The sequence below is a fragment of the Sturnira hondurensis genome, unplaced genomic scaffold (genome assembly GCF_014824575.4).
Source record: "Sturnira hondurensis isolate 20B ecotype Veracruz unplaced genomic scaffold, ASM1482457v3 Scaffold0002638, whole genome shotgun sequence".
NCBI lineage: Eukaryota > Metazoa > Chordata > Mammalia > Chiroptera > Phyllostomidae > Sturnira > Sturnira hondurensis.
Window position 1 is genome coordinate 8,201,521 of NW_028075269.1, and position 22,636 is coordinate 8,224,156.

Here is a 22,636-nt window from a genome sequence, read left to right on the forward strand (position 1 = left end):
ATACTAAAAGTTCTGAAAGTGAAAACGCAAAACGACTCCAATTTCCTTCCCCAAGCAGGAAAAAGAAAGCAAGAATAAACAAAAACAAAACCAAGCACAGAGATCTGCGACTTTTTAAAACAAACCCCCGCCTTGGAAGCTAATTTATGAATGCCTGCTAACCAAGTGTCTGCGCAGAAGCCAGGAGCCCTTCAGTCCACAGCTCTGGAATGTGCCTTCAAGTCCGCACAAAGACTGACTCAGCCAGGCCAGAAGCACGAAGAGAAGCTGAGTGTGCGAATTTCCACTACCGCCACCAGCTAGGTTACCAAGGCTCTTCTCCTCTAGTTACTCAGCACTTTCTAGTAGCCTTCCAGCAGACTAAGCTAGCTTATCTGACAGTCACTGATGATTTCACTAGTTTTGTAAACAAGGTACGAGGCAGTATCTTTTGGAACAAACAAACAAAAAGAGTTAGGTAACTCTCTAAGGTAAATGCATTTTCTGGTCCTTACCAGGACAATATAAAAATTAGAAACAAAAGAAAAGGGGCATCACTTAATTCCCCACTGCCACCAGTCTGTAGGGTCCTGGGGTCCCACCCTTCTTGTATCCCACGGTCAGGTGATTCGGAGCACAGACACCACCACGTCCGCTCTGTGACCTCGGGTACAGTAGGGGCAGCATGTGCAGCTCCGGCTCAAGGGTAACTTCTTTGTGTGCTTGGTGGGGGACGGCAGGAGATAAACGAGATAACACTCACGTCTGCAAAAGGCCCACAGCACCCTGTCACTTAATACACAGATACGCTAATTTTATAGGTTCCATTTTCCATTATAACCCCTCCCTCCTTATGGGTAAGAGAATGAGAAGCAGTATTTGCTTTTAGCCTGATTTGGTTTGATTTTTAAAACTGACTGCAGTACATGGTAGATCCTGAACAGAAAAACAATTGCTGTAAAGGACATTATTAGGACAACTGGCAAAATCTAAAAAAAAAGTCTGTAGACGGAATAACAGAATCCTATCAATTTACATTTGGTTTTGAAAACTACGGTGGGTTAAAGTAAGTGAATATCCATGTTCTTGGAAAAGGTACACTGAATTACTGAGAGTAAAAAGACATAATGTCTATAGCTTTCTCTCAAATGCTGCAGAAAAAAAATATATATACACCTACAGTCACTGACAGAGAGAGAGAGAGAGAGAGAGAGAGAAAAGGAAAAAGGAAATGCAGCAAAATGTTAACAGCGGGGGAATCTGAGTATAGGGTATGTGAGAATGCACTGTATTATTCTTGCAACTTTTCTTAAAATTGAAATTAGATTCAAAATAAGGATTAAAATGTTAATTGAAAAATGGTTAATCAACGGGGACCGCCCACCGGTGTGGGGAAGTGCTGTTCACCCAGGAATGGTCCTTCTGCAACTCCACCTTGGCCTCCACGCTCTACGCTCCCCTCCCTCGGCTAGGCCCGCGTGGCACGCAGGAATGGCCGCCCCGAACTACGCAGACCACGCTGCAGTTATGGCCTCTTCTCTTTCATCTTCCTTGCACTCCTCCAAGAGCCTGTGCAGGGTGAGCTAATGATTTGCTGCCTATCTCAGATGAGTGCTACATTATTTGCATCATAATATTTTCATTTCTTCCCCTGCACATAATGCCACGTTGACAGTGAGGTCAGTTAAGTTACTATAAGGGATTTTTAATGAAAACAATTATAAATTAAAAATAACTGTGTTTAAAGCATTTAACAGTCACTAGGGTCAAGTGATTACAGCAGTTACAAGACCCATGGGACATGTTCACACCAAAACAAAGTGAATAAATTACCTCAGCTGGCGCATGGAATCACTAAGTGACCACAGGGGTCAGGCAGAGTGGAACCCTGAAGACTTTCACGCAAAACCAATAATGAAAATTTATCCGTCAAAAGGTGGGGGGAAAGGGGGAGCATTAAGAATCAGTGAGTGGAGCCACTGACTGGAAGCAGAATGGACTCCTCATGCAGCTGGGAGAGCCAGGAAAATGACATTCAAGAACCCAGGGGACAGCTGGGAAAAAATGCCAGGAAACACTAGGCAGGCAGGCTGGGAGGATGTGGGAGGGCTGAAACAGAAGTGATGCTGCAGCACGGGCAAGTTAAAAGCCAAACCAAGGGCTACGCTGGTGTAAGAGTGACGGTCCTTCTCCAGAAACCTGTGGCGGGGTCTCGAAAGGCACTTGGAGGTCTACGCGACAGAAGACCGATATAAGGCAATGAAGGCTGTGAGGTTAACAGCAACGTGATGGCCTCTAACATTTACGTGACATGCGCTGAGGACATAACTCAAACTTCACCCTCGCAGCTCCGTGGCTCCTTCTCCTTGTTGTAGAGAAGAAGTGGGTGAAGATCAGGGAAGTAACCCATTTTATGAATGGAACTACAACTAGGAAGCAAAGAAAACCAAACATTTATTGAAGCGTCCCTATCTGCGAAAGACCCCACTTGGGAGTATCATGTCCGGAGACTCGAAACTGAAAGAGGAGACCAGAAGGAGCTCTAAAATTCATGTGGGTGAATGGTCTGAACTTAGGATGGAGGGGAGCAAGGGAGGCAAGGAGGTGGGGCCGGTTTCCTCACAGAGATAACCTTTGAACTGGGCCTTAACAGAACGAACAAGCGCCCCCTGACTGGTGTGACTCAGCTGGTTGGGCTGATGGGTCTGTTCCTGGTTGGCGGTGGTGTGCACGAGGCAACCGATCAGTGTTTCTCTCTCCTGTCGATGTTTCTCTTCCTCTCTTTCTCCCTCCCCCTCTTTATAAATAAATAAATAAAGTCATAAAAAATAAAAAAAGAATGAACAAGAGTTCACCGAATAAAGGGAACCAGACTGGCAGGCAGCTGGTGGGATTCATAGGCGCCAATATTCAGTTATTTAACAAAAATGTACTGAGTGCTTTCAGCACTGTGCTTGTGACCTTACTGACGACAGGAAGACCCACCCGCTGTTCTCATAGAGCTCGCTTTCATTCATCTCTCCACCACTCAACGCACGTTTTGAGCATGAGTCAAGCACTGCTGTAGATACCGAGTGTACAGTGCCAAACAGCAAAGTCCAGACCCTCATGGAGCTTGACTGACCTTCCACTTCCTCAGCGGAGGAAGACCCACAATGCGTAAGAAGACACAGAAGTAGAAAACAAGATCTCACCCAGGAGGTGGCATCTGAGCCGAGACCAAGAGGAAATGGGTAAATGTAAAGGTTCAAGGTGGTTGGACCATAATGTTGCTCTGGTTGCAGAAAAAGGAACAAAAGGGACAGAATAATGAAACATAAACCGCAGCAGTGAAGGACGGAGAGAAGTATGATGGGGAGTGAAGTCAGGGAGTGAAACTGGTGCGTTCAGATCAGCTCACGAGGAACCCTGACGGCCACCACAGATTTTCTTCCATCAGCAAGTGGTTACGTAGTGACCAAATGTCAATCTGATGGGCTGCCCCGTGGAAAAAGGGCCCCGCCTCCCTTTCTGCATCTATACAAATAATAGCATCAACAAGCCTGAACACTGTGAGGATTAAATGGATGCTAAGTGCAGCGATACTGCTCTCTTGTTCCTTTAAATACACTCTCAGTGCTTTCCACAAAGCGGGACCTGGCGCTGCTAAAATACTGAGATCAAAAGCAAATAATCTTTTGAGGATGAAGTCCCTTCGTGTTCTGGTATACAAGGACACTGCTCCCAGATTTAGGATGACATATTTTGGGGGCTTCAATTTTTCCCTCTTGGGCCAGCAGGTTTAGAAAACTTGGGGGCTTTTTCATTTCCAAAGAGGTCCTCTTCTTTTATGTATTTGTTTTGATAGTGACAAAATTGTCACACAGACTTCAAAAAGATACACTCTTTTCAGGAAAGTGTGTGCCTGGCCGTCGCTGGTCAGCAGATGCAGTAACAGTTCTGTGCGTCCTGCCCATGCCTGTCTCTCTCTAGGAGATGGGCTATTTCAGCCAAGGAGGAAGCAGGAAGCTTGAGAATTGGATTTTGGAGAGGAGAGACCGTGTTCAGGGGCTTTAGCTCTTGTCCACAGTATAACCCCAGTCTGTCCTTCCACCTTTCGAATCCCAGTCCATCTATCAGCAAGGCAGAGATAATACTGTCCGCCCGTCTCAACTTCCCCGCACCATTATGAGCATGAATGATCTAATGCACTCCAAAGTGCTTTGAGTCCTTTGGAGGGAAGATGTCATATACATTAGAGGCATTATAATTAATGTAATTTAAGAAAATGGCTGGCTATAACAAAGAGGATTAGGTTCACAAGGATCACAAATGACCTAGTCATTGTGTCCTCAGGCCACAAACGATCCTTCCTAATGAAACAAAATCCAGTCTTACTTGTTCCAGCATATTCGACTGTTCTGTATTTAGGTCTTACATATGAATTACTTCATATGTAAGACCTAAAGTAGTTCATAATGGACTGAAAGGTTCTTCAGTGGAAAGAAAGACAAGTGGACAGTGTGGATTTTTTACTTGGATTAAGCAAATACTCATACTATGACGGACCAAAAAATCAGGGATTTTGTATCTGCATGATAAGACAGGATATATAGGTAACTCATAGACACTTTTTAAAATTCTAGAACCTCATACTAAGAAAAAAAACACCTTAAGTAATTGCTTGAACTAGAAAGAGAAGCTTTCTTTCTAGTTCAAACAATTATAACTCAAGGATGATCACTGGGAAAATCAAATTAGGACCAAAAAACTGAAAAGTATAGCATATCAGACACTATTTCTGTCAGCAGCTAAAAATTAAGACATTCCTTTGATATTTAACTCCAGACAATGAGTACCAGGGAATTCCAAGCTGTAAGGAAGTCAGGCACATTCTCCTCTGCAAGTCACGGGAAATGGTTTTCTGTGCCCTTCTCAAAGCCTCACACCTTTGCCTCTTTATCAGACATGCCTATTAAGTAGCCATAAAGATACTTCAGCACCCACATTCCAACGAGGATCGTTGCTCACATCGTTCCTCACATCGTTCTGAAACTTTTTTCAGGGAACTGTTCAGCACCTCACAAGACAGTGGTTGTCATCACCCCACATCCTGTTTTTTTTATTCAAGATAAGATATCTCCTCTTGCCCACTTCCCAAGCCTCAGTTTCTAATAATTTTGTTGCAAAAATCAGTAGCCTTAAATGGGCAAACCATGCCTGGGAAGCATCACATATCAGAGTCTAAAAAATAAGCTGCCATCTGACTGAAGCCGGGCATACTCGAGTCTGTAAGACAGGAGCTGGTGTGCAGAGACGATTTCCAGAGGAGGGATGAAGGGAGAGGGGGAGAGTCAGGTTAAAGACTGGGGCAGAAGGAAGAGAACAGGAGGCTGAACCGGGCAGGGAACACGGAGGCCTGGGCCCGCAGGTGTGGTCCAGAAGTTCATTAGAATCTAAAAGCACGTCTCCGTGCGTCAGATCTGGGAAGCCTGGAAAGGAGGTGGCGCCAGGTTCCTGGTAGTCAGGCAGGGCCACGCGGCTCACTTTTTCTCTGCTCCACAGGCCGACTGGGCCACAGGCCATCGGGTCACTGGAGCGCAAAGGACTGCAAGGCCACTTTCCCCTGAGGTTTTGCCCTCCCAGGGAGTTAGAGAAACTCACCGACAGGGCAGGAAGGAGGAATCACTGCACTGGCATGTCTGGACTTAGCAGCAGGTAGAATTTACTGGCCATTCACCGCCTGTACACACTGGATGCATGTGCACTCACACCTCACACAAGAAGGAACACACTACTTGTCAACAGTTAGCAGTTATGTGTGGGACATACGGCGATCTTCAATTCTTTTCCATACAGCTATCTACATTTTTCACCAAGGATGTAATCTTTCACAACTAGAAAAAGAGTTTGCAGTCATTTTTTAAAAGTCCTTCCATTGTGAAGATTTTCTGCCACTGAGAACATTCAAAACTACATGGAACAAACTCTTAAATGCTGCTGAGATGCTTACAGAGACCCTTCACAGGGGAGATTTTGACGTTACATAATAAAAGGATTTTTAAGGAAGCATGTATCATTTGGTGCAATGGTTATAATTCTAGGAAGACGCCCTACAACGGTGATTAGTGTTTGCAAAGAGAGAACAAGAAGGATGCTCATCACACCGGCGCAGACAATCATAAAAGAAGGAAAGCATCTTAGGTCTCCTCCAGTAACATGGGCGGATAAAGAGATGAGAGCGCACCCATATAAAGACTGCTACACTGACACAAAGTATGATGTGTTAAAATTTTAAGTTACAGGATCATATGCGTAGTTCTATTAATTTAAAAAAACAGTAGCTGAACCTTGGTGGGTGTGGCTCAGTTGACGGAGTGCCAGCCTGTGAACCAAAGGGTCGCTGGTTCACGTCCTCGTCAGGGCACACGCCTGGGTGGTGGGCCAGGTCCTCATCTGGGGACACGACAGGCCACCACACATGAATATTTCTCTCTCTCTCTCTTTCTCCCTCCTTTCTTCTCTGTCTAAAAAGAAATAAATAAAATCTTTTAAAAAAATAGTATTGATAGAGGAGGGGAGAGTGTATAAGAGACTGAGTGAAAGAGGTGAAGGGATTAAAAACGGAAACTGGCAGTTACAAAATAGTCACAGGGTTGTGAGTACAGCCCAGGGAATACAGCCCCTGTACTGCAACATGTTATAACTATGGACGAGGCTGGGCGGGTGCTGGAAACACTGAAGGGAATTCTTCCTAAAGCACATGAATGTCTGACCACGATGCTGTACACCTGAAACTAACACAAAATAATATTGAATCTGAACTGTAACTGAAACATAAAATTTCAAGTTTTGGAAAAAAGACAGTTGTTTGGGAAAACATAGTAACAGTTTTTTAAAATAAAAAAAAAATTAAAGAATAGTCACTCTTTTCATCAAAAACCCCTGAAAGGGTAAAGACTGCTGCTATTAAGGATATTCAAAACAGCAAGAGAAAACAGAAAAAATCCTCAAATGCTATAAACCACATAGCGATGGCTCTGAAAAGGATTTTAGATGATTGTACAATTTCTACTTTGCACATGTCAAATAATGTAATTTTTATGACATATACTTATTTTTTATATTGAAAATAGTCTTTGGGGGGAGAAGTCTTTTAGCCGTATTTACTGATTCAGAAAGTTGTTTGTGATACACTGTTAAGAGGAACAAGAGACTATAAAATGGTATCCCTGTGAGGTCTCTGCCGGGTAACCTGTGTGGCATGCATACCCATGCTCATTGATAGAAAACATTCTACAGCGCCACGCTAAATGTTAACAGTGGGTATCTCTGGCCAAGGGCAATTCTGTTTTCTCCCTTCACTTATCTCTACTCGCTAAGTTATCACGAATGAACATGTATTAGAGGTTTTATAAGACAAAAAGAAGTATCTCTCGCTGTGAAAGCCTTTCCCAAAGGGGCCAGCTCCAAAACTGTGGGCCAAGAGCACCACCACGGGCAGGGGACACAGCCTCCCGGTGTCACTGTGGGAAGGGGCAGGACCGACTTGTATGTCTAGGATCTGGGACCTTGGCCATAGTCACACTCCATCACAGCCGTGCTTCGTACAATGCTCCTGCAAATATAAATAGTCCCTTTCTTGAGAGGCTCCTTGGAAGCATTTTCTTTCTTCCTTTTAGGCCTGGAGAAACTGAAGCTCAGAGCTATTAAATGACAGCCGCGACCGAAGAAAACCCATAATTGAAAGTTCATGGCACTGGTGCTATGTTAGATGGGATTTTGACTGACTGGGTCACTAGACTGTTATATATAAATTTTTGGCTGGAAGAACAGGCCACCCAAGAACACTGTCGTTCTAATTATAACACCGGAAACAAAACAACAACAAATCCTTTTTTATATACCCCTGCACAGTATATAAAAATTACCAACAGTAGTCCACTGGCTGTTATAAATACTTAAAGGAGAAAATGAAAAGGAAGAGGAAGGGGAAAGCAGAGAAAGGAGGATAAGACATTCTATGTACAGCAGGCCCTGCATAATTTTCATGTCGGAGCCCAAAGGGGAGGCAGAAAAAAGTTCTTGTGCCTATATGTTCATTCACTCATGCACTCAGAGATTCAACAACTATTCATGTGTACCACCCTGTTCCAGGCCCTTTACTCAGAACTGGGGGTGCAGAGAGTACCCACCAGGCGCACGCTGTTGTCTAGTGCAAGACTGACATGAAAAAACAATCCCCACAACAACCATGTGGAGGGCTGGCTGCACACACGGGGGACCAATGCGTTAAAGCAACCAGCTGTGAAAGAGCTTTAGGCATAAAGGGTGAGTGAGCTCTCCTGGAGGTGGAGGGTCGTTCCCGGTAGTGGGGCCTGCACAGGACAAGTGTGGAAGGACAGGTGCATTTGGGGAATGGGAAGAATTGGGGGGCAAATGAAAGCTGAAAATAAGGAAGCGGACGTTCAATCAAATGACAACATTTGTTAAGCCTCATTTGCGTAGCATCCTCGGGCACAGGAACAGGACTGAAGAAGCCCAGCTAAAGCATTCTGGAGGGAGCAGCAGGATGAGGACGAGTAAGAGTCAAGAACATCAGAGAGGTTCAGGAAGATCACAGAGAAGGAAGGAAGTGGAGGAAGGCCACACAGGGCCCAGGGCCTCACAAACTGTACCTTCAGGCATATCAGCGATGTTAGAAAGCACCGCTGTTCAGAATTTACTAAAAAGCAATAAAAATAGTCACATTTTAACTGGTACATAATCTGTAGTTGACAAGCTTATGTTTAAGCCCAGTCTATAACTGTCATGTATTTTTGCCAAGATAAAACAGAAAATACTATGATGGTTGAGTGGCTGGGATCCCGGTTCTGCTCACCAAAGACTGTTCGTGACATACCTCTAAGGTATCTGGGCTCAGATTAATGAGACGAGAGGGTTTAACCATGACTTTACAAAGTATTTCTTTGGGAAAGAGTTACCTGTGCCTCTTTCCCAGAACTCTGCCCCTGGGGCAAGAGCAGCTGTAAGTCTCTGATGGTTATTTGCAACTCGAGGGTTTGCCAGTGGGAGAGAGCTGCCCACAGAAGACAAGATTTTCAGGCTCCTGGCAGGGGCTCTTCATTTCAAGGAGGGAACTGAGTGCCATGATGTGCTAATGTCACAATGTCACTTAGACTATCCCTTGGAGCAAATGTGACTGGCTATTGTTTTCAGTGTTCTTTATGGAGATTTACTCTGTTGTAACTTACGGCTATTGGAATGGTCCACACCAAATGGTTGACCTCACGACAAGCTCCCATTGGCCAACTCTTGGACAGAGCCTGTGCCTCAGAACAGCTCTTGAATGACATTAACACACTTATACGTTGAGTGCACCTATGTGGGAGTGTATGTGTTAAAGGAGGTAGTTATTCAAAGAACCACCTTTTTACCGACGATATGGTCCCTTCCACTGGGATTCCAGGCCCCAGACTGGAATAGAGAGATAGGAGAATGTACTTGGGAAGTTGAGTCTGATGGCCCCAAGTTCAAATTCAGAGGTCACCTCCTGGTTGTATAACCTGAGGTAAGTTAACTTCACCAAGGCTCAGGGTCCTCATAAGTAAAAATCAGACACTAATACCTACTTAACAAGTTATTGTGAGGACTGCATTAAGGGATTCGTGTCACTGACGGGGGAGGGGGGGGCGGGGGTGCAGTATGTAGGCCCTACCACCCACAGGCAAAAACATGTTAGTTCAACGCCCCTCCCCATCCAAGATGGACTGGAGTCCAACTTGTCTATTCATTATCTGAGGGTCCCTGGACAACTCATTCAATCTCTCCTGTCTTAATTTCTCCTACTGAATTTGGAAGTGGGACCTCCAAGCCTCTTCCTGTCCTAACAATTCTGTCCAATTAGTGTAATTGTTAGGGAGACTTCCTTTCGGTCTCTGTTCTTATACTTCCCTGTGCCCTCCTACACTCTAAAATCTCTCTTTAAATCCACAGTGCCAGAACCTTCCAGTTTCTGCCTTTTAAATTCCACAACACCGGCTCTGTTTTCTCCCTCCACTGTGTTTGTTGCAAGTCGTCTACCAGCCAAGGGCTATGTTGAGAATGACACAAGCTTCATCACAAAGTGTATCCTCACAACAACCTGTGGAGTGTGTTATTATTATCACTATTATGCCCATTTTACAAATGAGGACATCAGGGCTCAGAACAGTAAGCAATTTGTCAAAGGTATGGAATTCAGAGCTGGCTCTTCCCAGCTGCTCCTAATCATTACATGCTACACTACTTTCCTATCCTCTCTCGGCATCTACTTTGAGTTCTATCCTCTTATGGCCCTCTGCTGTACTCACTTACCTCATACATTACTTTGTATTAATAACTTTATGTGCAACACCTGCCAGGTGACATCTGTCCGCATTAACCAGCACCCATCCCCTCTGAACCATCCCCTCTGAACCAACAGGGAACTCGTGTTGGGATGCTCAGGCCCTGCAGCTGGTAGGCGAGGGTGAGATTCAAGACAGACAGGACTTGAATGCATCTTTCAAATACCAGCACATGGTCAAACAGCTACTCAACTGCCATATGACACTGGTGGAAGTTACCACATTTTAGTTCAAGCCTAAAATCTATGAGCTTCCTAGCTGCTGTAAGCCCACCACAGGTTGGTAAAGGAAAAGGGCTCATGCTTTGGGGTAAGACNAGCACCCATCCCCTCTGAACCAACAGGGAACTCGTGTTGGGATGCTCACGAGACCTACCCTGCAGCTGGTAGGCGAGGGTGAGATTCAAGACAGACAGGACTTGAATGCATCTTTCAAATACCAGCACATGGTCAAACAGCTACTCAACTGCCATATGACACTGGTGGAAGCTACCACATTTTAGTTCAAGCCTAAAATCTATGAGCTTCCTAGCTGCTGTAAGCCCACCACAGGTTGGTAAAGGAAAAGGGCTCATGCTTTGGGGTAAGACAACCCCAGGTGTACTAGTCAAGTGCACTGTGGTGGATGTCTCAGCCCCTCTGAGTTTCCTATCTGCTAAATGAGCTTGGGTAAGGGCACCCAACTGACCTTCAGGTCCTTCATCTATAAAACTGGGAAAAGCACGAGCAGCCTTGGAGGAATGTGTGGGGGTGGAGGAGTGCCTGGCCTGTAGTAGAAAAAGCTTATTAGCCTGTTGGGACAGTGATGGAGCTTAGGGGATGGTCAGGTTGTTTCCAATATTCAGGGCAGTGTAGATCGAGTGGAAAGATGGAAATGTTACAGGTGCATTGGACTCTCAGGACCTGCCAAATCTGAGGACCCATGCTGGATGAGAGCTGGATGCCCTGTTACACGTAAGCCCTAGACTGATCTGATCCTTGATTCCACACTGCTAGCCCGCTCAGCAGCAGTTGCTCCAAGTACGTGTCTCAGGTGAGAGGTTCCCATTGAGCCAATACGTGGAGTGAAATCGCACACCATGTCTCAACTCAGAGCACCATGAGGTTGCCTGGGCAACTGAACTATTCTGGGCCTTCCTTATGGGATCCCAACTCCTTGGCACCCACTTCCCAGCGGGCTCCCCTCCTTTGCCCTCACATTCTGCAGCCCCAGCAGAGCCCTCTTTCTCCTGCTTCCGGAGATGAGAGAAGAAATGGGAAGAGAGAGAACCGATCAGGCATCTGGACCTCAGCATTTTATTTCCTTATCATTGCATTTCCTTAGTTACGGCACATTTCTACTTACGAAGTACTTTCCCTTATAAAACCTCTCAGTGTTTACTTCTAACCTGCTAAATAATCCTCCTGACCTCTTCTTGTTTTTACCCTCTAAGTATCTGTAGACGGTTCACTCACCACATTCCCCATTCAGTTATTAATGGCCCAGGAAAACTTACTAGCAGCAATCACTTCCTGATTAATCTGCACAACCACAGAGAAGGACGGGGAGCATTAATCCTTCGTTCTGAACAGGGAAACCAAGGGGAAAAGAGAGGTTAACTCAGTTGCCCAGGGTCAGCGGCTAAACAAGATTATAACCAAGATCTATCTTGTCTTGGATTTTTGTGAACACTGCGCACAGGGTGGTTCTACTTCTTTACAAATCGACATTGTCAATGCGGCTACATCATTTCCGTGTTGAGATTCAGTTGTCAGAGACCAGTTTATCACTGTCAAAATTCAACCCCACATAGTTTTTGCCTATGAATAGAGTTCACAAATAAAAGTTGCTAAAATGGAGAGAAAACAGCAACTCCAAAGCAACTTTTGCAGAGGCCAAAGAGAAGTGAAAAGCTGCAGATTACACACCCAGCGTCTGCCTCTAGGAGAAGGAGAAAGTCACTTAACTTCTGGGCATCTCTGACTCACCTGGAAAAACAAGATTATGCTGAATGCTGTTCGAGCTATCTTGCTGTTTTCAATGAGATGACTGCATACCTATGAAACCAGCACAAAATACAAAGTTCCAATACCCAACGCTGCCAAGATCGTGGTCAAACTGGTGCATTCATCACTGCTAATGACGTGCATGGCCACAAAGCCCTCCGAAAGCGAGGTGCCGGCAGACAACAAGAACCAGACAGGGTTCCATATCCTTGGCTCAGAAATTTAACTAAGACCGTGTTACCCTAAGAAATAAGTTGATGGAAGCAGAAAGACATATACACACAAAAATGTACATTTCAGTGCTAGCTAGCAGAGGAAAAACTGCTGTTGGTTTAAATGTCTGTTACATGATTTAACAAAAACATGCTATTGTTTTTGTTAGAGGGATGTTTTATTAAATAGAAACATAGAACAATACACATGCCATGCTGCTATTAAAAGGGATAAACATGAAAATTAAGCAAAAATCATTTAAAATCTTACAGATATTATTAAATTAAAATAACCAAAAGTACAAGAACAGATATGTACTCTGATGTCAACTACATAAAATGTGGCTTGATGTCCAAGATCCCAGGAAATCTCAAAATACATTATATGTTATAGCATAGTATAATATAATATACGTTATAGTGTATTACTAGCTACACCTATTGGCTTTTAAGTATTTTACTGTTTTTAGTTACTATTACTATTCATTCACATATACATTTGATCAATTATTTTAAAATTTCTCAAGCCCTGATTTAAAGTTTATTCCTAAATTGCTGCATAATTTTTGTTGGCCAACAAATTATTCATGACATTATTTTTCCAGAGTAATTTCTGCTTTCCACTATATAATTCTTTAGTGTCTTTAGAGATTCTAACATCTCAGAATGCTTGCACTTCTTTTCCTCACCTAAAAGGATTCTTAAAGAGATCTGCCATCTAATCCAGCTACGAATAACTTGTAATGTTAATATTTGCCAATGACTGCCTCGTAGTGTTAGTTAGTGTCTGGTAATTCCTGACCCAGGAACTGAGACACTCCCGTAAGCCTGACCTTTGGGTGTCTCTAACAATAACCACAAAGTTGCTGTTACACTTTTCACAGTATATAAGGGGGTTTCATGGTCCAAGTTTCTGGAGTGTTACCGTGGGACATTTTATATTTTCAGGGGTTTTAGGACCCCCTCTGGTTCACTTAGAAAAGCTGTTCTCAATCAGCCCAGTGCTAGGGCCTTCCCTTCACAGGACTTTTACACGTTCCTTCATTTCTTAGAAATGTTCTCTTACCAGTAGGCCAATTGTGCCTCTTTGCTTATAATATCTGGGAAAGGCGGCAGAGCCAATGAATTAAAAATACGATTCTAGGTCTCACGTGTGCCCACAAATGCCCTCATTAAAGCCAAACGAGTAGATGAGATCAGTTTCAAAGCTTTCCGTCCCTCTGCCCCAGAGCCGCCGAGGCCAGGCTCGGAAAGGATGCACAGTAAAATTAAATATCTAAAAATTCATCTTTAATTAACAGAATTGGATTAAAGCTAGACACCGCGGCATATCATACGAGAAATGGCTGAGCTGGCTTCCAAGTGCTCTAATTCAATTAGGACGCAGTGAGTGACACTCGGACGGGAAAGGTTAATTGGGGGCGCCAGAACGCAATCATTCCTTACCTAACCAGTCATTAAACTTCTTAACCTCTGAGGGCAGTCCCAGCTCGGTGAAATCGCCTGTGTGGAGAAGGATGTCCCCATAAGGCATCTGGATACCATCTGTTCTGGAGTGTGTGTCTGAGATGCAGACAAACCGCGTGTGGCCCGCTGGTTTTGGAGTGTCATATGGGATGGGGTCGACCCTAAAGTAGACATAACAGATCCCATAACAGTTAAATATATTAGAACCCGCGTAATTGTCATCGCACATACACATTGATCGTCATCTGTGAACGCACCCAGACAAACTGATGCAAAGGCAGAAGGGACCGTTCGTGGTAACAAGGGACACTTTGGGGTACAAAGGACACAGCATCACCCATCTACAACCCCAATGGGAAGATTCGAAAAGTCTTACTTACCTGGTACACAAATTACAAGGAATATCTTACATGCAGAGTCAGAAATAAACCAGGAAACCGAGAGAGTGATTAATGGTGAAGTTTAGGGATATTGAACCCCAACTGGGAAAGCAAAATTATGCTATTTTGTCTCTCATCATGCTGCAATTGATCCCACTACTCATTAGGAAAGGAATAACTAATTTACTCCTTCTTGAACATGGGTAAGTCAAGCACTGAACTAATCTACAAAGAGCAGAGCACATGCCCTGCCAACTGAGATGTGGAGAGACATACTAGACATCACTAATGTTTCGTCGCCTTTCCAGAACCATTCGACACCTGCATCTTCTTGTTTTTGCTAAGCGATCCTCAAATCAAATTGTGGGGAGGGAAGGTGATGCTAAAATAACAGCACTTTAAAAAAAAAGCACTGGATGCTAAAAAAGTCTGTCAAGCTCTACCTTTACCACAATGAATTAGCTGCCATCCCAGTTACACCTTAGGTTACTCGGAATGCCCAGATGCCTCGGGCAAAGATTCTCTGTAGTACAAACAGTGAGCCTGTTAATGGGTGTCTACAGACACACATATGCATTAATATATGTATAGTTTTAGAGACCTAAGCACTGTGAAATTACACTAGAGCATAAGAATCAAAAGGCAAAATGATCAACCCAAAGCAAAGAAAATGAAACAGAACATTCTCATTTAATTGAGTGTAACAAAGTGTGCTAAATAAACGCGGTGCAGAAATGCAAATCTGCGTCTTCAAGCATACAGTTTTAATTATTTAAGGGGCTGGTAGCAGAGCCGAGGATGTTTTAACTGCATTAGCTCTCCACTGACAGCTTCCTTTAATTTTTCTGTGGGCATGCACACTTATTTTGGAGTGTGGGTGAGGAGAAGTAGTTATAAATGTAAAGAAAAGGTCACAAGAGAAGCAAACACGCAGGGCAGAGATCACAGTCTGAAACGTTAAATAAGGAACAACATTTCATATCGCAGCCCCACTCTCGACGGTGAGCACGCAGCAGAAAACACACAGAAAGCTCAGCGTAACATTCCCTAGACAACTCGCCTCTGCAGGCTCCGTTTAATTTTTCTTTCCTTTTCCCGCTTTTTAAAAAGAAGCAATCGGTTTTAACATTGCAACTGGAGTGAGGAAAACAAAGACATCAGTTATACAACTTGGTTGGCCTTGCATTTCTTTCATCGCTAACCTCTTTTTAATTTAATTTAATTTAATCTTGGACAGAGAAGGAAAGTAAGAAAGCAAAAAGAGCCTGAAAAAGACAGAAAGGAGGAAGGAGAGAGGGAGGCACTGTGAACTGGTCAACACAGGGGATGGATCTAAATGGAAACCCCAAAAGAAAGTTTACCTTCTGCAAAAAACGAATGTATTTTCCCTGTAAAGGGTAGAAATTAATAATGCTGTTACCACAGAGAAAATTGACTGATCCACTGAGATCTCATGAGTAACCTGGCAACCCTCCTGATTATATCCCCTGTCAATTTTTTTTAATGTATGAAAAAGTTTGGTATCTTCTTTCCCATTACTGAAACGCTTTTACAATCAGTCTCCATGGCTCTAATCTTATCAGCATCTCCTGTCTCCTAAAAGTAGTTTACTCAGGGAAGGAACGGTTGTACCCTGCTGCAAAGGACTGTCACCCTCTGAAAGTGATAGGGAATATTGAATTCCTAGACCTAAAGCTAAGACGCTCACCAGAATGGGACTATGCACATTTATACTTTATACACCCACGTGTGAATAAAAATGTAAAAAATGAACCACTGGACTTTAGATGTATCAATACATTCAATATTATATATGTCTTTATTTTCAATTTTTCATTCTAATAATAACAATCCCCATTTCTTCATTTCAATAACTCTGCTAAACTATAGGCTCAAGTACTGCATCAGACTTTTTAAAAAATTTTACTGTTGTTCAGTTATAGTTGTCTGCATTCCCCTCCCCCATTGTAACCCACACCTGACTCCCTCTCACCCCAAACCCACCTCCCACCCTTGCTTTCACCCTCCCCCTTGGTTTTGTCCATGTGTCCTTTATAGTAGTTCCTGAAAACCCTTCTCCCCATTGTCTCCCCCTCCCCTCTGGCTATTGTTAGACTGTTCTTAATTTCAATGTCTCTGGTTATATTTTGTTGGCTTTTTTTCTTTTGTTGATTATGTACCAGTTAAAGGTGAGATCATATTATGACCCCATCCAAATCCACCAAAGGGACATCACGGTCATCACTTTCAATTGATGAAACAGAAAACAGCACAGAAATAAACCCTTCACTGTGAACAGGCCCCATTCTACGAATCTACTCAACGTAAAGAAGCAAATCACATGGTACATAATGTGTTTCCCATCTTAGCTCCATGTTGGACAATAACTTCCCAAGACTATTGGAACACGTCAATTTTTGAATGGTTGCAATGTCCTTCCCCACCCTACCACCTCATCCAGAGAAACATTTAAATGCCCAACAGAATGAATATGAAATAAAGGCCAAGGAATAGAAAAAGAGGAGACAGAAAATAGGGAGAAAATGTGTCTTCCCTCAGCTTTGAGCTGAAACAAAATATGAGTCAGAAGCACCCAAAAATAATGGCAGAAAGCTCACCCACTGCCACCGCTAACTTGATGTCACCACAGATGAACAATTTTGTACACATTTGAGAGACAGATGAAGAGCCGATTTAGGCCATGGACTGGGGAAGGGCAGGTATGAGGATGCAAACACGGAATTTCTAGACATCCCCAGACCCAGAAACACTGACATTCTCTGTTGCCCACAGGACCAAGTACAAGAAGACTAGGCAGTGCAGCACGTCAGAGCGGTGCTGCAGGATAACATGACAAATATCACCTGGGGGTCATACGAGAGAAGACATGTCCACCCAAAGACGTTCAGAGCTGGAAATAAGATGTCTAGTAGAGCAGGCAAGTTGTAGTGGCTATAATTACAGTTCAGACAACCCTAGGCAAACCACTATTTCCAAACTGGGCATCTGGTAAACACTTTGAAAAGTCAAGACATACAATCGTTTCACTGTAAAAGCATGGGTAAGGGACAGCCTGACTGCTGCTGGAACATCTACCTATTCACATTGTGTATAGACCCTCCTCACACCACATTTTCCCTCTCAGTTAACAACTTGACTGCTTACTGTTTATGCTGCAGACTTCTCAAATGACCTAACATTTCCCCCAAGGCATCATGTCAAATATCCTAGCAAGTGAGTCTCTTACCAAGGCGCTCTAACCCCTAGAGCCAGATTCCAATATCAGAATGAGATTTGCACATACATCTGAGTACACCCATGGGGAAACAAGATGACATGAGAAGATGAGAAGAAAACACGACATCATAAAATCCCAGAGCCTAACAAAAACCTTAGGGGGCACCGGGTTCAATGCTTTGTATAAAGCTGGAACCCTCCCCACCTCCCTGTCTAACTGACATACAACTTTCTTTCTAAGGTTTCCAGAAAAGGGGAGCTCCCGCATCCCCTGCCCTCCCCCGGGGCAGCCCATTCTGATTTTTGATAGCTCTCCTTGCTAGAAACTTCTGGACTCAGAGCCTGCACCTCTGAGAAAGCTGAGCATGGTCCAAGGAGACTTGGCCTGGAGCCTGAAGACTGAGTAACAATTTTGGCTGAGTTACTCACTTTGGACAAGTTATTTCATTCTTTTGGTCTTCATTTTTTCCCCTCATTTGTAGGATGGGAATAATAATGCCTAATCTGCTAAATCGCTCCGAGGATCTAAGCTGCCAAGCACTGGGTCTGGCACACAGCACATGCTCAGAAAAGTAGAAATGCAGAAAGACGTGAGGATAAAGCACGTTTAGCCACACGGCCAGGCCGTCCGGCTCTGAAACCCACTCCACGCTTACCAGTGGTGTGGTACCAAGCAAGGTGCCTGACTCCTGTGCCTTGGTTTCCTCACCAATAAAATGGATATAAAAATAGCACCCATCTCGTAAGACGACTGTGAGGATGAAAAGGGATAAAGTGTTCCAAGCATGCAGAATGTGTCTGACACACAGCAGATACTCAATAAATGCTATTGGGTTTTGTTTGTTTGTTTGACTCATCGGTAGTACTTTTACTACTATTATCAGTAACACCCTTCAGTTTCTCCGAGCTCCATCTCTCCTTCTGCACAAGGAGATCCTAACAGCTACCCCACAGGGTCTCTGTGAGCATTTAAGTTCCCGTACACACTGCCTGGCACCGTGCGGGGCGCATCGACCACACTCAATCAACACATTTATTTCTTCCCTGCCACTCCCTTCTTAACCCTAGCTCTGAAATGACAGAATGAGAATTCAGTCCCTTCTCCATTCAAGAGTCCTTTAAATACTTGAGGATTACAATCCGTGGAAGTTTCTGTCCTCAAAGTGAAGAACCACAGTTTCTTCAGCTTCTCCTCGTGTGACCGGATTTCACGTGCCCTCAGAGTCCTAGTGATCACTGCCTAGGTACAATCCGATTTGTCGGGACCCCTCGGTCTGTAGCATCAGAAATCGCGGGCCATGTGAACTCGTGGATCAGTGCACTGTTCATCAAAGACAAATGCTTTGTCTTTGATGAACAGTGCACAGCACTGGACACATGGGTGGACTTTCCTAGAGGCCTGAGCTGTCGTCTTAACCCGTGTTCTAATTAAGTCTCCAGGTTTTGGGCCAGGCCCCAAATCTTGCTCTTGAAACATGATGGTCAAATGTTCACATGTGTCACTGAAAAGTTAAACAAATAAACCATTCTTGTTTATTCAGTCTTGGCACACCAGAGGGTTTTAATCCATAAAAAATAATATGGCAATATTACTGCGTACACTATGGAATCCTCTCCTGGCCACATGTGTTATTTTTTCCCCCAGTAACAAATTCCCACAGCATTGCAAGTTCCCCTGCCGTGATCTTCAGAAAAGCTGCTATCACGTGGTTTACTATGACACAGGTTTCTTTTTTTAGGCCGTGTGTACTGCAAAAGCTTTGTGTACACAATTAGTCTAATAATTCAGTGTCCGGACAGACTATAACCCTTACGGAGCATTTTAAAGGGATCTGAATGTATTCACCACCCCCCTCTCACCTGAAAATCATGCTGTGCTTATGCATTTCACTGACTTCATCTCTAAAAAGTTTTCCATGTGACACTGAAGCTTTCATTTTTACCCCCCCCAAAATTTAGATGGCATGAAAGCTAATGTCGTTGGTAATGCTACATCGTCCACTCCAGACACACTGTTTGACAAAGATGCGTAAAACCCGCAAGCAAAACCATGAATACACAAACACCAGGCTTAAATCAGTAATTGAATCACAGAATTTTTAGACCAGAAGGGACCTTAGAGATTATCTAAGCCTATTTTCACGTCTTTGGGAATCCTCGTCATGGTTTCTGTCTCACTCATGTGTACGATTACTTAATTTTTGTTGTGTCTTACAGTGTGTTCGTTTTTTTCAGTTTTGTCCTAAATAACAGCATCACAAAGTCATGAATTAGATAGATGCTGGCTGCACTTTTCCACTACACATTAAAATAAATACACAACTATTAAAACTCTGTTTAAGGTCTGTCCACTGTGAAGAACTAGCACTTGGGTTTTCTTACTCCCGCTTGCCTTCCCACCCACTGGACTTTGGAAGCTAAAAATATGTGAGCACTTGGAGACATAAAATGAGAAAAGTTATAAAATGCCAGCAAATCAATCACCTAAACTCCTGTCGCCATTAATATCTGGAGGGATGCTCAAAATGAGTGGAATTCATTGTCAAAAAATCTGCATTTTACCCATAAATGCAGCCCTTAAAGTTGAACAGAGTCTCTTAAAACTTCAAAAAAACTGCACATTACAGTTCGCCGAGGGAGTGAGCAACATAAAATTTGATTTTTAGAATACTGGTAAAGGCCAAACGCATTCCTCATTCTCGAGGACATCCAGGCACCTGAGCAGACTGACTGCGTGTCTCCTAAGGCAGGTGTCTTTGGAGCATCACTACTCCAGTTAACAGGAAAACCTCATTAAAAGGAGCCCGGCTTGTGCGACCCACAGGGCGTCCTGCACTCTTGCTACACTCTTGCTACTCTTGGTCACCGATCCGCTCTGTGGCCCCAGGGAAGTCACTTCCCCTCTTCTGGCCTGTCCCTCAAGTGTGCAGAGAGGGGCAGAACCAAACAATCCCCAGGTGATTGGCTGCGCGGTTTCTATGACACTGAATTTCTACAAGGATTTTAGAAAGAATTCAGTCTCCTACGTAGCTTAAAACATGTCTTTCTCCTGCAGATTTATTTTCTGTTTTCCAGACGACGCGAAGATAAATGCAATTTGGTTCTACCCAAGTACCCTTATAAGACTGTGTGGAAAAAAGTGTGGAGCTGCAATATGGGGCCACAGAGACCTCTCAGGTATGTCTAGTGCAAAAGAGAACAAAGAAACCAAAGTTGCAGTTACCACAATAAAACAAAAATTTAAAAATACTTGATATAACTAGTTGTTTCAGAAATGGTACTGTCCTCTTTTTCTCCTAAAACTAAGTAAGAGCTGGTGAAATTCCTCCAGCTTAGCCCTCGGCCCAGAGAGAACACAGTGCTGAACCCCAGTCAGTAAGCCTAGCAGAACCAGGTGTAGAAACACATTCACATTTATACCAAGGGCACTGCTTTCCTTCAACCACTGAACTGCTGTATCAACACTGTTCTGCCACTAATTACAGCTAACAAAACCCTCTGCACAGGGTGCGTCTCGTCTATTTTTTCCTAGTACAAAAGTACAGTGCTGACATTCGATGAATATTAAGTGGTAACAATTTAATTCTTAGAGCACTGCACACGATATGAATTCGTGGTCCTTGTACTCCTTCCATTTGTGGTGGTTTCCTGTCCGTCAAGCTAGCTCTTGTGTGAGCCAGCAGGCCTCTCAGATGGCATATTTTTGGGTCATACACATCCCACTGGAGAGGGACTGTCCAGGCTTCAGTGTTTCCCAGTCTTTTCACCTGGCAACCGAGTTAGTCGGCTGGCAGAGCTGGAAACTAGCCTTGCAGGTGAGAAAGGAAGCCACGTGACACTGTACTGCATGTGTGGCTTCACACGGTCAGTCAAGTCAACAGCCGTTTTTTAAGCCCCTATCTGGGTGCCGGGTGCCCAGACCACGGTAGGTTCTGGGAGGACAAAGAAGCAACAAGGGTGGTTCCTTCAAGGATCCTGCAGTTCATTTGTCAGTTCCCAATGCCTTAGGAAACAACGTGCTAAGTGTCACAAGAAAGGATGTGTGAGGTGGGGTGGGGTAAAGGAGAACACGCCTGGCATTGCTTTGAGGGCTGGGAAGAACGGGGACATTACAGTGGGCGCAGAACCCAAGGTAGTGGGTCAATTTCAAATGCCGGAGACAAAGGGTCTCAGGCTCAGAAAGCGGAGGCATGAGAGCAGCCCGAAGCTGGAACTTGAACTGGGATTTAAACAAGCACTGGGCTTGGAAAGGCAGGCACCAAAGGAAGAGCTGTTTAGGCGACGAACTGCAGGGGGGTATGGACGCACTCAGCACATTTAGGGACTTGTGAGTGAAGAGGCGTAGCGGGAGCAGAGTCCTGTGACAGTGAGCAGTGGAAGGTTTGAAAAGCTGGTGGGATGGGGGCCAGACCACAGAAAGCCACATTGTGCGGCCTGAACTAGCCCGGGAGGCCGTGAAAAACAACGGCCTCCTCCTTCACCCACTGAAAGGTATGGGGGCCCACAAAGAAAAGCCAGCTTTCAGGAAAACCACTGTGGCTCCATGGAGGGTGTGAGGGTGGTGGCCGGAGGGGCTGTGGGGGGCGGGGGGGGGCACTAAAGGAAAGGAGGCTGGCTGGAAATTAACTACAAAAATCTAGGCATATCATGATAAAGCCAAGCCCAATGAAAATGAAAACAGAAAGGAGAGGATATAAAGAAAGGCAGCAGAAACCATGAACATACTGTAAACGAGGATGGCAGTCGTTAAAAATGAGCGTTCTACACTATTAAGTCTCCTACAGCTCCATCCTATCCCCATCTTTATCCTGCATTTGGTGCTACAAATTGAATGTCTGTGTCTTCCCCCCAAATTACAAAATGCTGAAGCCCAAACGCCCCCCCGAGTGATAGTTTTGGGAGGTGGGGCCGTTGGGAGGCAAGACAGCCATGGGGGCGAAGCTCTTACCCATGGGATCAGTGGCCTTATAAGAGAGACAAGAAAGAGGATCACTGCCTCAACCCTATGA

The 22,636-nt window shown here is 44.2% G+C and overlaps 1 protein-coding gene across 4 annotated transcripts in view; it reads right to left on the reverse strand.

Annotated features, from left to right (window-relative positions):
• MPPED2 (metallophosphoesterase domain containing 2) overlaps positions 1–22,636 on the reverse strand; it is a 164,507-nt gene that overhangs the window by 103,369 nt on the left and 38,502 nt on the right. For all 4 annotated transcript variants that reach the window (XM_037040430.1, XM_037040432.1, XM_037040431.1 and 1 more), the window contains exon 3: positions 13,990–14,171. In XM_037040430.1, the coding sequence (XP_036896325.1) occupies positions 13,990–14,171 (182 nt within the window). The remainder of the gene's footprint in view (positions 1–13,989; positions 14,172–22,636) is intronic.